At 42.5% G+C, this 16,116-nt stretch overlaps 1 protein-coding gene across 4 annotated transcripts in view; it reads left to right on the top strand.

Annotated features, from left to right (window-relative positions):
- nsmfa (NMDA receptor synaptonuclear signaling and neuronal migration factor a) overlaps positions 1–16,116 on the top strand; it is a 72,068-nt gene that overhangs the window by 4,827 nt on the left and 51,125 nt on the right. For 2 of the 4 annotated variants that reach the window (XM_049604709.1, XM_049604711.1), the window contains exons 2-3: positions 14,452–14,513; positions 14,804–15,643. In XM_049604709.1, the coding sequence (XP_049460666.1) occupies positions 14,452–14,513; positions 14,804–15,643 (902 nt within the window). Of the gene's footprint in view, positions 1–14,451; positions 14,514–14,803; positions 15,707–16,116 lie in introns of all 4 variants that reach the window. The other 2 variants (XM_049604708.1, XM_049604710.1) reach the window with 2 other exon arrangements.

Below are 16,116 nucleotides of genomic sequence, written 5' to 3' on the forward strand. Positions count from 1 at the left end.
AATTGAGTTCTTTATTTCTTTTATTGATAAAAACATAATATACAAAACCTCAGGTACACCTAGACAATCGCAGCACATAGAGATTAACTGTAGTTAAAGTTACGACAGTTTCTCGTTCCGCCACAGAGAAAGAAGCTTGTCCCAAAGTTTGCCACTGTCACCTTGATGGAGAATGCTTTTGGTGAAAGTGACTACGAGTGGAATTACACTTCACGACAGAGTGGGAGTGGGTAGTGTCCAGTTTTGCATCACAATGTTAATGTCCACACAATGTCAAATTCTAACATCATATGACAATAAAAATATTGTCCACCTAATTCATTCCAACCAAAATTTAACATCTGTCCAAAGTAAGAGTCCAATGTCTTTCTGACGTGATACTGACGTGCAGTGCCAGCTTGGTAGTGCCCTCTAGTAGTTGTATCCATGCCAACATAAAGGACAGATGGAAGTGTGTGGGCAGTAATTGTTACAACGTTTGAAATGGACGTATCTGTTTTTGTACATAAAGGAAGTATAAATGAGTCTTAACAACTCACTATTGATGTACCCTTTTGTTCCATTACTCTCTACGATATTTCAAACTGATTCGCTCTGAACAAATGCCGAAAAAGACTATTGTCTTGTTTGTGGGTACATTTTTGATGAAACATTCCCTGTGACTGCTTCATAATAAAGTCAACTCATGTTTTGGCAGTTAAATGCTTTTAATGTGAAGCTGCCGCAGGTGGAAGTGTTTGGTTTGCATCAGTAGTAACTCAGTACATATATGAATATCTTCTTTCGTATGATGTCTGGTTTAATCTAACTGGTGTTGTCATGAGTTATTAACCAGTGGGAACATTTTCTCCCATTGCAGCTGCAGCAAGTGTCCATTTAGCAACATGATAAAGTGTCACCTCAGCTTTCACATCACTGCTGGTTGAGTAGCTGGTCTCAGGTGCTCATATATACTCACTGTCAGTGCAACCTCCTCATGATTATGCTGTTGTCTCTTTCATCATTTTAATTCTCTCTTTTGCATACTGTACACGCAAAGACACACACATTCTCCTGTGCGTTCAGAATCTTCCAGGCAAATGACAGCAGGTGTATGAGTCATCCTTTGCCAACAGATCCAAACATAAATCCACATACAAACTTCTTTTTTCTCTCTCCAATAAACACATAAAAGCCTCACACTCTTTTGGATCACGAAGGCCCCTGCTGACGTTATTCACTCCCTGTTACCTAGCCATAATCATTAGCAATAAACGCATAACCTTTACCTACTGTTATCTTAATTACCTAACACTGTGGCCTGCTTCATTTAAACCAAATTCTAATTTTAACCTTATCTCTAAACCTGAATCCTAATCCCAGTCCCTTAAAGAAATGTCCCCACTCTGCAGGTGTAAGACACAAACGCACCCTCATAAATCTACATGGCACATGAACTCATTTATCATTCCTCACAGCTTTTGTGATCCGTTTCTCTTGCATCAACCTTAGTCTGACAGAAGCTCATGAAACATTTATTGAACAGGCTGACCTGTTTGCAGGGGTCATGACGCAGACTGTGTTTTTACACTGTGGAGACAGCAGTGGTCATTTTATTCAAGTGGTTGAAACCAGCTCATATTTATTGCATGTTTTCCTGATTGGCAACCTCTTGCTGTTGTGCAAATAAAGTCTGTCCTCTCCCAAAGTCAACAAAAAGCAGGCAACATTCATTTGTCATGTGATCAAATTTGCTCAGCGTTCAGTAGGAAATCAGGAAATGGAGTGATAAATATTTACCACCTCAAATACAGGCAGAAAAATGATTTTGGTTTCTTTCAACCATGAAGACAGTGTTTTTTTCATCCTTAACCATAAAGATTATCTTTCCTTAACTTCTAGTTACCAAAATTTAACCACCACAATCTTCATTCACCAAAGTTCATTAGGATTTATCCTTTGAGGACCACTAACGTTTGTAACAAAGTTCATGGCAATCTGTCTCATAGCAATGGAGACATTTCAGTCTGGACCAAAGTGGGGGACGGACTAACATTGCAACGGATGCTGTATAAAGAGTGAGAAAGTCCACTATAGGGCAGAAGGGAGGGCAGGTGAATGGGTCCAACAAGCACAGGACTTTAACCCAAGAGACCAGTGTTTGTGTCCTGTGTAAAACTAAAAGTCAATGTTGAGTTATTTGTCATGTGGGTGACTTTTCCTAACCATAACCAGATAGTTTTGTCACCTAAAACTTACTGCTCAGGTTCTGCAATCTGACGTTTGGTCATGGACTTTCCACGTCCACATACGACGTGCAAGTTACCCTGGGTGCGTTGATTGTTGACGTTCTGGGACACCATGTCAAGTTCTGCCTGTTACATGCATTGTCTTCTTTCCAAATACACTTCTGCTTTCACAGGACATTTGACATTTACATACAGTCTTTCAAAATAAACGCTCTACATCAGTACAACACCACGAATTGACGTTTTCTTTTCCTTTGACAACAAAAGCACTTGGTTAGGTTTAGAAAAAAAGAAGAGGGTTTGGCTTTAGAATCTTATGGGACGCGAACAGCTCTCTCCCCGGTGAAGGTCAGTGTTTGTTGGACCTATCCACCACCCGTCCCAGTCGGACTTTCGAAGCCTTAACTTTTGTCCTTGTCCCTCCGCCTTTCCCCCTGACACTATTAAACTATAATGGCAACTGGCCGTGTATCATATTGGCGTTACAGGACGCCTTTTGGTGTTGGTTTCTGACACCACAAGTCACTGCCCAAATGCTAGATTTCAACAACTTCGGAGTGAGACTGGGCTTGCAGTTCTTTCAATAGCCACTTGAGGTTCACTCCAGAAGTCAGTCAATCCCCATACACACCCATGCTGAAATGCCCAACTTTACAGTAGGAATAAACATGTTAATAGCCTGGAACAAAATACGTTTTGGTCCCTATGGCTAATTTTCCCCTTCATGACAACTGTATGGGGGTTGAATTTATATGTAACTCACCAGTTTAAATGTTTATGAGGCTTAAAGTTACACATAATTAAGGGCAGACTGCTTTGAGTGACAGGCTGGCTACCGATAGTGTCTTCTGCTTCTCAGTCAGATCCACCCCTCGCTCCACCACAGTGCCAGCTTCTTGCCCAAATATGGTCACTTCTGGCTCCAAAATACCAAAATAGTGACCGTCATAATGCTGAACAAACGCAAGGCTTCAAAACAGGAGTCCACAATCCAATGGGTGACGTCAAGGTAGCTATGTCCATTATTCTTATAGTCTGTGGTCAATATACGAAGCAAAAGACTCTGGTTATGCTGGCTTCTGCCTAAGCATAAAAAAGAAGGAGCAGGGATGAGATCAGGTTGAATAAAGCCATGCAAATAGCATGACTTAAAATCACTTGTGATATGTCTTTGTCCTGTGTGTGCTGTGCCAGATCAGAAATCGCTCAAGCATTGACAAATTGTGTGTGCGTGTGACCCATTTTGCCACTGAGGTTTTAGGAGTTGTTAGCAGACACCCAAAATAGTGACCAACCAAATTCATTTAAAATACACAGAAACAATGACAGGAAACACTAAAGAGACACTGGCTTCTTGTACCCGGCATTCTTCTGTGCCTGTGTCATTTTATGCATGTTTATGGATTGCTGGTTATGAAACAGGTCACACTCTCTCCTCTAGCAGCTCATAAGAAGTAGCAAGTGACAAAGAGCAAAGGGGTGGGGGGGGGAGAGGATGAGATTACCTCCAATTTACACACCAGAATTCTGAGACATTGAGTGAAAAAGCAAATGCTTTGATCTGCCCATCAGCCAGAGAGGATGGGCTGTGCTTTGGTTTGGCTGAAGGGCGTCGGACAACAGCGTTCACAGAGCTGTGGGGGTGTGAAAGATGGCACGGAAGATGAAAGGACTGTTTTACCGACAGATGCAAATGAAATATTGCATCTTAGTTTTTGCAGGGCGGTCGACAGGTGCGACTGTCTTTGTTGTAGACCTGCAGTAACTCTGTTCCAGGGGGTCGAGGGTTGTTATGCAATTGTTTTTTAAATAGCAGTTACTCAGATTCACTCAAGCTCAACAAAGGAAGAACATATTTCCTCTGAAGTTCTGAAATCTGGTCATGTCTGTGCTAAAATCGTGCCTCACTGTGCTTTCTTATTTCCTTTTTAGCTCTTGTGTAAAAATACATACACTCTGTATTTCTGATTTTTAGAAGTATGGCTCCGTGCATCCTTATTTGAGCAAAGTATTTCTGTGACATCTATCACCCCCCTCCTCTGTTTAATCAGACAGTCTAAGTCTCTATTTGCCATGAATATGCTGACAGAGGCAGATTTTATTGATTACAGTCTGGGGGATGATTAGGGCTCCAGCAGTGTTGTGTGATTGTTTATCCGTGTCTGTCTGTTATCGCACACTTTTATTCTACACTTTTTTCAAGTATTCTATGAGAAAACAGTCTAAGCCCAAGTTGAAAGGCAGATGTTCTAACTTTCCACTTTTCTGAGCACTTCCTCTACAGTTACGTGACAACTGAGCAAGCTTAATTAACAGTGAAGACCACGCGATATAGAAAAAGATAGAAAAGACGAGAAAGTGGACCATGAGGTACAATTGTTACGTCCATTTCCAAGTGCAAACTGTACCCTGAACAATACTTTGATATTATGACATTTTTCTTTTAATTTCATTGTAATTTTCCTTTTTATTTTTACAAATTTTGTTATATTTCTTAATAATATTTCATACTTCCTTTTTTTATGTGTCCGCGCCAGTGACAGTTGGGGTCAGAGGAATTATGCCTCCGGTTTGCCACTCATCCATACGTCCATCTGTCCATCAGTCTATGTGTACATATGTATGTATAAAGAGTGATGCAGGGATGACATTATTAGTTAGACATTAGTATTTGTTGGCCAGCCTGTAATTAAGCATCACCCTGGTTCCCTTGACAAAAGTCCAATGGGATTTTTGCATTGTTATGCCTGTTATCGATTTAAATAAGAATGTTAAATATGCGTAGGCTACTGCAGAAAAACAGAAGAGTTCTGTGTGTGCGTGTGTGTTGGTGTATGTGTGATACGGTTGCATCACTCAGCACTGTATGTGGCTGGGTTGAGCCACTAGTATACTGACATTTTAATCAGCTCCCCAATCAGCTGCTTCTTTCCGGCATGTCCCATAATGCACCACACTTCAGGACTTGCAATTAACATTCCCAAGTCCCTTTGGCCCTCAGCACACGCAACAAGCCTCTCAACAGGTTCTCATCACCCCCGCTGTGCATATATGTGTGTGTATGTTCCTCCATGTGTGCGTGCGTGGAAACCCAATTCAATTAGACCATCTAAGAGGAGGATTCGATTAAGGAGCATTAAGAGTGAGGAATCTCTTTGCTTGGCAGCCCATTGTTTACAGTGGAGAGACGCCCGGGGAGACATCAGCCCTGATGATATTCAGACCAGTGGGAGCACTGCCAGGGGAGTGATGGCCTGCTTTCAGCCTCGAGCTGCTTGTCCTCTAAAGATATATGGTCACGGTGTTAAATGGCATCAGAATTCATAGGAGAAAGACATGAGATGATTAGGTATGGGTCAATACTGAATGCGGCAGCATTGTAATTCGTGGCTCTTTGAAAGTACCTGTATGTCATTTCTTTAACCTCAGTGTAACCTGTGAGTCCTCAAAATCCATTTCGTAGCCATGGAGATAATTTGTTGATAGAAATTACATCTTACATTTAATGATGGTGCAAAAAAAGCGCTGCTTTCTTACCTATTTGTCACATAAAAGGGTTATGATATTTTTCTCTGTTCCATATAATCTCTATAATGTAATTATCTTATTGAAACTGGGCTATATTTCACAGTTAATTGCACTGATTTTGCCCACAATCCACATATTACATATACTTTTGTCTCCACATAGGACTTTTATGATGTTTTCTTGCCTGGCGCATATCCAAATGTGGGTGGGCATTTTATACCTGTCAGAGCACTAAAAACATTAATGTAAGAGCACCTTAGAAACAGGACAAAAAGTCAAAAAGAAGTGTTTAAAGCTACACTGGAACAAGTAATGTTTCATCATCCACATCCTAAGTTTAAACATGAAGACACTGAAAAATGGCATGTTTACAGTTTCATAATGTTCCTATCTGTCAAGTACGTAGTTATGCATTGTTCCGTCTAACTCCAATAAAAGAGATGAAGTGCTGATGTGTATCTTCCTGTTGCTAAGGATCCCTTTATGCATCTGCGAAGTGGTTAGTGGAGTTTGTGGCAGAAAGTGTTTAAAGAGGAGTGGAGTGTGTGTAATTGTGTCTGACTCATTCAGCTCGTGGAATGCGAAGTACACTACAGTATGTGCTGAACTGTAGACCCAGACAAGAGGCGAAATATGCTCATGTTCGCTCTCGCTCGCTCACTCAGCGGGAGCTTCAGGTTGCACCCACAGTAGTTTACATAACAGAATTACAGCCACTCGTGGAGAGGAGTTCTGTCCAAGACATCGGACCATTAGCATCCTCGTTCCATAAAGCTGGAGGCTGTGCTCCAAAGAAAGATGAGCGTTATCAGTCATTTTAGCAAAGACATATGTCTACGTTGAAGTGGCAAAGCTTACTAGCAGCTGTAATAATTATGACTGTTGTCCATCACAAGTCAGATGACATTATGTTTTTAGCAGCAATTTTTACATATGGAGGGGGTCAGGGTGGATGCGAGGGTCAACAATGTCAGAGTTTAACACAAGAGAGTGTTGTTCAGTTTTAGTTTCCCACTGACAGTCTGTGGATTTCCTTCAAAGGGGTTCATACTTATATTTTGGGTTTCTGCTAGAAAGTGGTTAATTTTCCTAATACTGTCTCTGCTGGCACACCTCTATTTGAGACACTTCATTTTAGCACCTGTCTCTTTAAGCCTCCCTCCCAAAAAAGCCCATTCTGCTCTGAATGGTCAGCATCTCCATGTTTTCCATATCAGTGTCTATGCACCTTGCAACCACCAAAAATGACCATAACTGCAGGTATATGATTCAAAATCTGGGAGAAATTAAAATCATCAGCAACCAAGATTACAGAAGTCCCTGACTTTAGCATGTAGCTACATGTAGCCGTGCACTTGCAGCCAGGGAATGACTCTGTATAGCAGCACTTTTGACAATTAAAAATCACCAATAAAAGGTTAAAAAATGTTCCAGCAGGAATATGACCTGAGAACAGGGAGAAATTAACAACATCAGCAAAATGACATGTTTCCCTGGCATTAGCATGTAGCTACATGTAGCAGTGCACTTGCAGCCAGGAAATAACTGCCTATAGTTGCAGTTTCTCAAATGAAAATCACCACTAACAGCCTCTAAATGCAATTGAACATGTTCCAGCAGGAGTATTATCCAAAATCAGGGAGGAATTTACAACATCAGCAACCAAGATTACATGTTTCCCTGGTCTCAGTATGTAGCTACATGTAGCAGTCAACTTGCGGTCGGGGAATGATTGTGCATAGCGACCTTTTCAACCATTAAGAATCACCAATAAAAGCCTCTGAACCCAACCAAACATATTCGAGTAGGAATATGATCTGTGATCACAGAGAAATTAACAACTTCCACAACCAAGATAACATGTTTCCCTGACGTTAGCATGTAGCCACATACACTTGCAGTCGTGTACCTGGATCAGAGTCACAAGGTGATGTCAGCTTGTCTCGAGAAGGAAAAAAGGAAAACAAATTTGGAAACAGTATTTACACAAGTCTGAAGCCTGATTACTTTCACGTATTATTTGCAACTTTGGCCACGTATAATATGAACAATTTACACTGTAACATTATATATGACAGAAAATGAAGAAAAGCATGAAAGATTCCTTTTACCCACAACCATGTTTCCTGACTGACCATAACCATATAGTTATCATTGTAACTATAAGGACGAAGGTCCCCTAAACCTTTGCAAAGCAGTCATTTTAACCCAAGCTACGAAGTACTTCTTTTTACCAAAACCATAATCTTTCCCTGACCAAGTTGTTTTTGTGCCTAAACCGGACCAAACCTTAACCACAGTGCTGTCACATTGGCAGATAGGGCAACCAGATGACAAAATGCTTATATGAGTCACTGTGGAGGGCGATTACAAACATGGTATTTTGTCATTAAATTTGGGGACTTGTTAGGTAGGTGAGAGCAGAACCATTTCCAAAACCCCTGATTGTTGGTGAGGACGCTGTGACATCTGAGTTGGCAGCTGAAAAGCATTGCACTCACCACTGATGTTGCCAGGATATCTAACCTTCACGTAAGACAAACAACGATGCAAGCACGGAGGAAATGGATAATGTAAATTTCTTGCATTACTGTAAAAGCTAGCACGATGTAGACATTTTATGGACTATAAAAAGTTGCATTAAATGTGTACCGAAAATGGTGGTCAACACCCTGTTGTAAAAAATAATACAGGCACAAGGCACGGCAGAGTACAGGTATAAAAATTCTCCCGTTAAAAAACTCCCGTTTCTATGAACTCCATGAACGTGCCACCATGGAACAGTTTCTAGAAAATGATAGCGATCACGTTGTTCATACTGTAGTGATATTCTTGGAAACTTCAAGGCTGGCAGTGTGAAAGCAGTACATTTATTGAGGGAAGAGGATTCTACTTTATCTTTGAGGTTACAGATTTCACTCTCACACAGCCAGTCTCCTCCATCACTGTCAGAATATCTAATCTGATCTGATCTGAATCCAGGACACTGAACTTGAACCCGTGCCATCCTTGTCACTCCTGTTTGACACGTTTCACTGACAGCATATATATTGTACTTAAACAGCCTGTAGAAGCCCCTCCAGAGGTTCATTGACACTAAGTTTTTGAGAGTTGATTTGATTTTCAAAGACACCGTTGTCACGAGGAGGAAACAGAGTCCGTTGTTAGATTAATCGCCTTCCTCCTCATTGTCCTGACTGTGCTTTCTGTCTGCCTCTGTTTCCTCAAGTTTACGCCACCTTGCATTTTTAATATGCCCCCATTTTTTCTCTGTACTCCCCTCTTCCTCTTTGCTGTAATCCTGGCTCTCCTCCTCAGGAACTCCCCTCCCTAACTCGTTTCTCTCCCCAAACCCCCGTCACATGTCTGAGAGCATGCAGGACGAATTTCATATCTGCCTGTCAGGCTCTTTCTCTTCTTCCCCGTCTCTAACTTCTCCTCCTTCATTTTTCACATGTGCGAATAGTATCTCTCCCCCGCCGCCTCATGCACCTGTGTCCCTGAGGTGCTGTGCTCACACATCATATATGGACCGGCTGCACGGCAGCGATATGAGACAACACAGAGAGAGGGTTTGTTAAATGGATGGATTGAGGGGCGTTTTGCTCTATCCGTTTCCGACTCAGTTTCCTCTCATGTATAATGGATGCTGCGAGTCTCTTGCACCATTGTTTGCTGATTCTAATCAGAGTGCTCGGCCTGTTGAATAATAAAACAGGAGGGCAAAATGAAAATGTCTCAGAGCTTCAGAGGAACACCTGCTGATTAGAGCATAGACTACATTTATCACAACTGTCCTTAACGGGACTGGTTGCTTCTTACATCACCGCATGCACACGCACACACACAAACATACTCTCAGCTTATTTTCTCTGTTGCCCTTGAACATATATACAAAGACTTACACACATGCACATGCCAAAGTGCATGGACATGGATGTCTGTCTGCCTGTCCTGGGAGAGAGATCCCTTCGCAGTTGCTCTTTCAGAGGTTTCTACCAGGTTTTCTCCAATAAAGGTTCCTTATCAGCTGTGAGGGTCCAAGTACAGAAGGATGTCCTAAGTTGAAAAACCCTCTGAGGCAAATTGTATTTTGTAATTTTGGGCTGTATAAATGAAATGCACACACACAAATCTCCAGACTTACAACTGTAGGCTGACTTCTGTAGTATTTCCTTGTCTTGACGCCCTGTCTCGTAGAGTCAGATCTGATTTTTCAAAACCTTTATATTGTGCTTACATGGTGAATATTCTTGAATACATTTGTGTTGAATCAAATTACCACAAACCAACTGGCCCACAGCAGCTAGGTATTATTCCAACATGAGAGTCCTGGTTGTGTTCTGGGTCTGCAGGCAAAATACAGCAAGAAGCTGCTATTTGTCTATGTGCACTGTATGGCACTTAATGATTGGAGGGGCAATAAGAGCCACTGGTCATTTTTGCCCTACAAGGGCCTTCTGGTGGACTCATCCAATGTGTGAGCCTGGAGCTAAAATGTCACATTCAGTATCTCACCCAATGCTGATACAGGCGAACATGTAATTATTATCTCGGCAGGGTGTAAGCCTGGAGGGAATTACTCCTTCGGTCGTGTGTGTGTTTTGTGCACATTTGTGACAGTGTTTTCAAGGACCTCTAATGGATGTGCTGATTCTTTAGCAGGCCGTATTTTGACCCATTTCATGCCTCAAAAACTGACATCCTTATAAAAGTCTGGCGCCATTTTGAATTGGAGAAAATGGAGATTAATTCCATATGTACCAAAGTTATGCACAATACAAGATGAACAAATCCCCATTTTTTGGTATCTTTGCCGCCATCTTGACAATAAGGGAGTCTGTGAGTGAGTAAGACTCAACTCCTCTTTGTTGTGGGAGGTAGAGAGGAGCTTCTTAAGACACTGTGTCAGAGGTTTGTCTCCTTATAGCCTGTCTACTCTGGTTACACCTTGATAATGTAAGCTGCACCCCACCCACATGACCCCAGACACATCTGGCAGACATCTGCACTCTAATAAGAGCACTCTTCTAGCTGCTTGTGATTTTTGTCTTTCTAATGGAGGTCCACACTAACCTGAACTCTGGTGCAGTTGAGCTCTCACAAAAAGTCTCTACTACAACCTACATATTGATACAGAAGGAGGTGACTGTGCTTACTTACATTATGCTCTCTTATTACTAATGTATGTGTTCAGAGAGGATTAATATTGATAGAGGACCTCAGAGTTTCCGAACATAACAGCTACAATTTCTACTTCCTTGTCGAGTCACAATAAATAATGTTCCAATGTCTGAAGGGTTATTAACTTGAATAATAAAGCCATACTTCCATTATAGGACCTCCTCGGATCAGACATGTACCATGTAACTGTGTTATTGTTAAAATGTATTATAGGTATAGTTTAATCTTTCTGGGCAGGGCTGAGTTTAAATAAGAAGCCCGATTTAAGAGAGAATGAAAGATGGTGCATCAGAGAAATGTTTGAGAAAAAAAGAAGAGTCTGTTTTCAGTGCACTCCTGCTCCTACCGTGTGTTAGCGTACGTGTGTGTGCCTGCTGTGTTGGACAGGCTTAAATAATTGACAGAGCTGCCAGGAAGGAGGCGTTCATGCACCCACAGATTCCCCTGTATTCAGCGGATACTTCTGCACAGTCACCTCCAACATTAGCTGCGTTAGGCAAACAGGCAACTTCCCTGCATGTACTGAAGGATGTAAACAATCAGTTGACCCTTGATACCGTAACTGCAGCTGTGGACACGTCAGGTGATTTTATTGTATCACATCGACAAAAATTTAAGTGGCGCATAATGCTTTTACAGCAGGTTTTGAAAAAGGAAACAAATATGCTGACTCATAACTCATAGTCTGCTTGTAGTAGATTATTATTAGTAATAAACTAATTGAAGTTTGAGTGTTAAAAGTCAGTTTGCATACAGTGTGTATTCTCATAAACAAATTGTGAGCTGTTAAATAAGTATTCTAGTAAAATTAAGTTAAAGTACTGAATGCTTAAATTTGTTAAATGTTAGATGTCTTAATATGTATTTTATTGCTGTAGGTGGTATTTGTTGTTTTGGTGAACTGTTGTGAAGATCTACAACAAATAAACAATTTGTGAGCACATCTCAGAAAAGCCCAGACCCTGTCTCCCAGGACTCTCATACCCTATGTTCATCCTTTTTCTGACACGACCAGTCAGAGTTGATTTGCCACATCTTTTTACCCTGGCAGCGGCGTGTGCCAGTAACATAGACTTCACCAATCTGTTCCACTTCACACAAGCTTCTCTGATATTGTAGTAATGTTGTGCAGGAATCACATACAGCTGGCAAATCGTCCGTGGTATGAACAAGTCCGCTGAGCTGTAAGTATAGTCATGCTTCACCTCTAGGGAACTGGTTATCAAATTATGTTTGTCTTTTTTTATCTCTGAAAGTTGAATCACACAGCCGATATACATCTGTTACTGTTCTTTTTTTTTTTTTTGTAAAGCCATTTTAATGACAGTCCTCGCCTCTACACGTGCCAATGTTCCACCAGAACACGTTGGCCACCAACACTAATTTGCAAAGGCACTTTCGCTGCATCCTGGGTTTAGTGCCAACCAAGACGATTGTGATTGGTTTAAAGAAATACAAACAAGCCAGAGCATTTTCCCCCTATAGCTGATGATGATGATGTGTGCTTCCAGACCTTTCTCTAAAGCTGCCACAGCACTGTAGAGAAAAATTTGGTTACAAGGGACCAATTTCATCATGATCCTTGCAATAGGAACAGGGGTCTAATGATACATGGATCTGGATCAAGGCATCGATTCAATGATCAACAATCCAATATAACTGATGCAAAGTGCAAAACATCAATACATATCGTCATCTTTAAAATATGTCCTTTGAAATTGACATGGCACCTCTGTGGCACCATTCCCATCCAAGCACACCTCCTTCCTAAACACTCAAACAGTGCTAGCATCCTAGTGACAGACAGGCAATGGCAAGCAGCCAGAAAAAAGACAATGAAGATGTTTACTGATATTATCTCAAATTGATCGCTGGCCCCCGAATTAAATTGACTCAAAATCCTATTGTGGAAGACTTTGCGATATCAGCAAATATCATATTGTTTGTCAAAAAAACAATATTCACGCTATAGAGCTGCTATTGCTTCCTGTCTTAATGCTGCCTTTGTATTTTTACACAGAACTAAACCCCGGCAGAGTCAAGCCTACCCAGTGTGTAGCATGCTGGCATCCCACAAGCAAAAGAGGCATGACAGTTGTGACATGTAACAAAACAGCATGCACCATTCAATGTGAGATATAACATATGTGTCAGCACCAATAACAGTGGCATAACATGTTAATAATAACAATCATTTACTATCCCTGTTATATAGCGGTTGATCTTGACCTCTGCTTGGAGGATAAGGGACTCCCGCATCTCATTGTTTTACCAATTTGCAGACATTTTTGTCTGCTGTTCTTCTTTGAGTTTGCTGCTAACTGCTATTAGCTGCTTTTTAAATCCCCCAGGGTTGGTTTGCACACATAACAAAACGTCAAGCCTGTCCCATCCTGCCGGCTGTCTCTTTCACACACATTATTACCTCCGCTGCCAAAGGCAAGAACACTCTGTCCCCCCATTCTGCGATTGTACCTTTTATAGAGAATAGCAAAGCATAATAATGGCGCGACATTCAGCCATGAACAGGCGTGTAAAGGGGGCTTATGATATCATACTGTGATGAAACTTCTGATTTACACCTCTAGACAGGAATAACTTAATGCTAATAACATACAGTATTAGAGTTACTCACATTTCCTCCTTTCCTCTGCTCCCTCCACTCATTCTTAATTACTGTCATGAATCGTTATTGCTAATAGTTATTGCTGCGGTACATTTCCTCTCAGTCAGTATCCAGATTGACATTGAAAGCACATCTTCAGAGTTATTCGTCTTTCTTTTGGCCTGTCTCTCTTTGCTCATTTTCCTCTCCTGTCACACGCCGACTAGAGGAACATTAGGAGGTCAGTGTCATTCAATTGTGGGACCTGGGGCTATTTTATTAAAAGCTGAAGCCCTCTGTGATATTGAGTTTTCACTATATGTGGCTGAATGGACGTCTGCAACGTATTTCTTTGTCTATTTCCGTGTGTGAGTAAGAGAAAGACCAATAGGAAAAAGAGGAGCTAAGTACCAGTTGCAGAGCTGCGGTTGTGGAGCTCATAGCATCTATTTTAAGCACGTCTCAGCAATCTTCTTCGGTTGTTGTCAAGGTTAAGTATTTTTCTTGACACGGGGATACAGTATACATCCACACATACATTCAGTGTGTGTATGAAACAAGGAAACAAACACACTTATGGTCTGCCAGCTGCAATTACATCCCACCAACGCAAACTAAGGTCATACTGAGAAATGAAGTCGAACAATCCTTCACTCTATCTCCGCCGGCTGTCTCATACTCTGTCTCTCTTTCAGTCTGAGGCTGCCTGAAGTGTGGAGATAAAACAGCTGCATCTTTAATCTGTGGGTGGCACAAGCCTACAAAGAAGGCAATTAGGTTTATAATTTACAATTCCCTTACCCTTCTCTCCTCTCTACCCTTCCATTTCCTCTCCTTTCAACTCACCCCTCCTTTCCACCCATGAATTAATGTCTTTATGTGTGTCATGTGTGTGTGTCCCCACAGAGCAGCGAGAGCATTTGGAGAGTACCTGTCCCACACACACCCTGAAAACCGAAACGGATCAGGTCAGCGTCTAAGCCATCCTGCCATTTGTCCATCCCTGTTTCCTGCTCCGCCTGTTCCTTTGTGGTCTTTAATCCTTCCTCCACCTGCTTCACCTCATCCTCTTTTGAAATGCCAGGCTGTGATCATTAGTGTAGCTGATAACCGAAGGAAGATGGTGATATTTTCCTCTGTGTCATCCTCAGCTTGTCCTCTTCTTTTCCCCTCTTTCTCTCTTCTCCTTGCTCTTTAGCACCTTGGTGTATTTCTTATTCTTTAACACTCACATTTGTCTTTTTTGCCTTCGTTCTAGCTCATCTTCTGTGTGAAACCTTGGTGGGTCCCGACCCGGAGTCCCCAAGTGACACGATTGGTCCCAACAACAATAATCACCTTCACCCCTGCTCCAACACTACCAAGGGCTGTGAGGACAAACGGGAGCCCAGCCTGGTGAAACCCCCGCTGGGCTTACTCCAGCCACCTCCCCCCTCCATCACCATCTCTACCAAAGCGTCACGACTCTCCCTTGAGCGCAGCTTCTCAGCGGAGGAAGACCAGCAGAAGTCCATCGAGTGCACCCTGCAGCCTGCCCGCGTGTACACCATCACCACCCAGCGCGGTATGCTGATGAGCAGCGGCCGGGGCAGCAAGGAGAGCCTAGAACTGGACGTCCTAAAGGAAAAGACGGGGAGTGGCGGGGTTGGATCCAGAGGTGGCTTGATCCAGTCCTCCACTTCCCCTTCCTCCACCTCATCTTCTCCAACACAATACCACCAGGCCAGCAGCGGCCGTTGCACCAGCCACCATCACAGAAACCATCACGACCCTCACCACGGGAACCACCACCATGCGCCCTCCAGTAGTGCAGGAAGTAGCGGGGCAAGTGGAAGCAGCAGTAGCAACCAGCAGCAGCAGCAGCAGCAGCAGGCTTTAAACGTCGCTGGATCCCACTCCCATCATGGATCACACCACCACCACCATCACCTGTCTCAACCCCCGCTGCAGACCTCCGTCAGCGCCCACAACATCCGCAGCTGGGGCGAGGGTGGAAAAGGGGAGGCGGAGTGCAGCGGGCTGGCCTGTGAGTCATGCAGCGGTGCCCCCTCACGGAGCCAGGGCTCCCTGGATCTGGAGAGCGCTTCCCGAGAGGCAGGCAAGCAGCACCGACGCCTAGAGCGGATGTGGAGTGTGGACCGGGTGACTGGGCTGGAGAGAGGTGAGAGGGCGGAGGACACAGAGGGAGAGGCGCTGAATTTCCAAACAAGGGCGGGAGGGGGCAGGGTTTTTCACAAGACCCTGTGGATGGGACTGGTGGGTTTGGTATTGGACCAGGAGATGAAATAGCATTTGACTTATTTTAATCACTTACCTGAATCCACTTGTCAAACATAAAGATCTGTTTAAATTCTATACTTCTCCATTAGTCTAGTGTTTTTTTTTACAGTTTAATTATATAAAGTAATAATTCTAGGTTTTATGGAAGTTTAAGGATCACTTAAAAACAAGTAACAAATACCCTTAGGGAGCATTTAGTATGGAAGAAACTTTGCAGTTAATTTGTAATTTTAAAGGTTCTGTATGAAACTTTTTACCAGTATTAAGCCTTTTTTAATGCCAAGGGTATAA

This window comes from Epinephelus fuscoguttatus, linkage group LG18 (genome assembly GCF_011397635.1).
Source record: "Epinephelus fuscoguttatus linkage group LG18, E.fuscoguttatus.final_Chr_v1".
NCBI classification, from domain to species: domain Eukaryota; kingdom Metazoa; phylum Chordata; class Actinopteri; order Perciformes; family Serranidae; genus Epinephelus; species Epinephelus fuscoguttatus.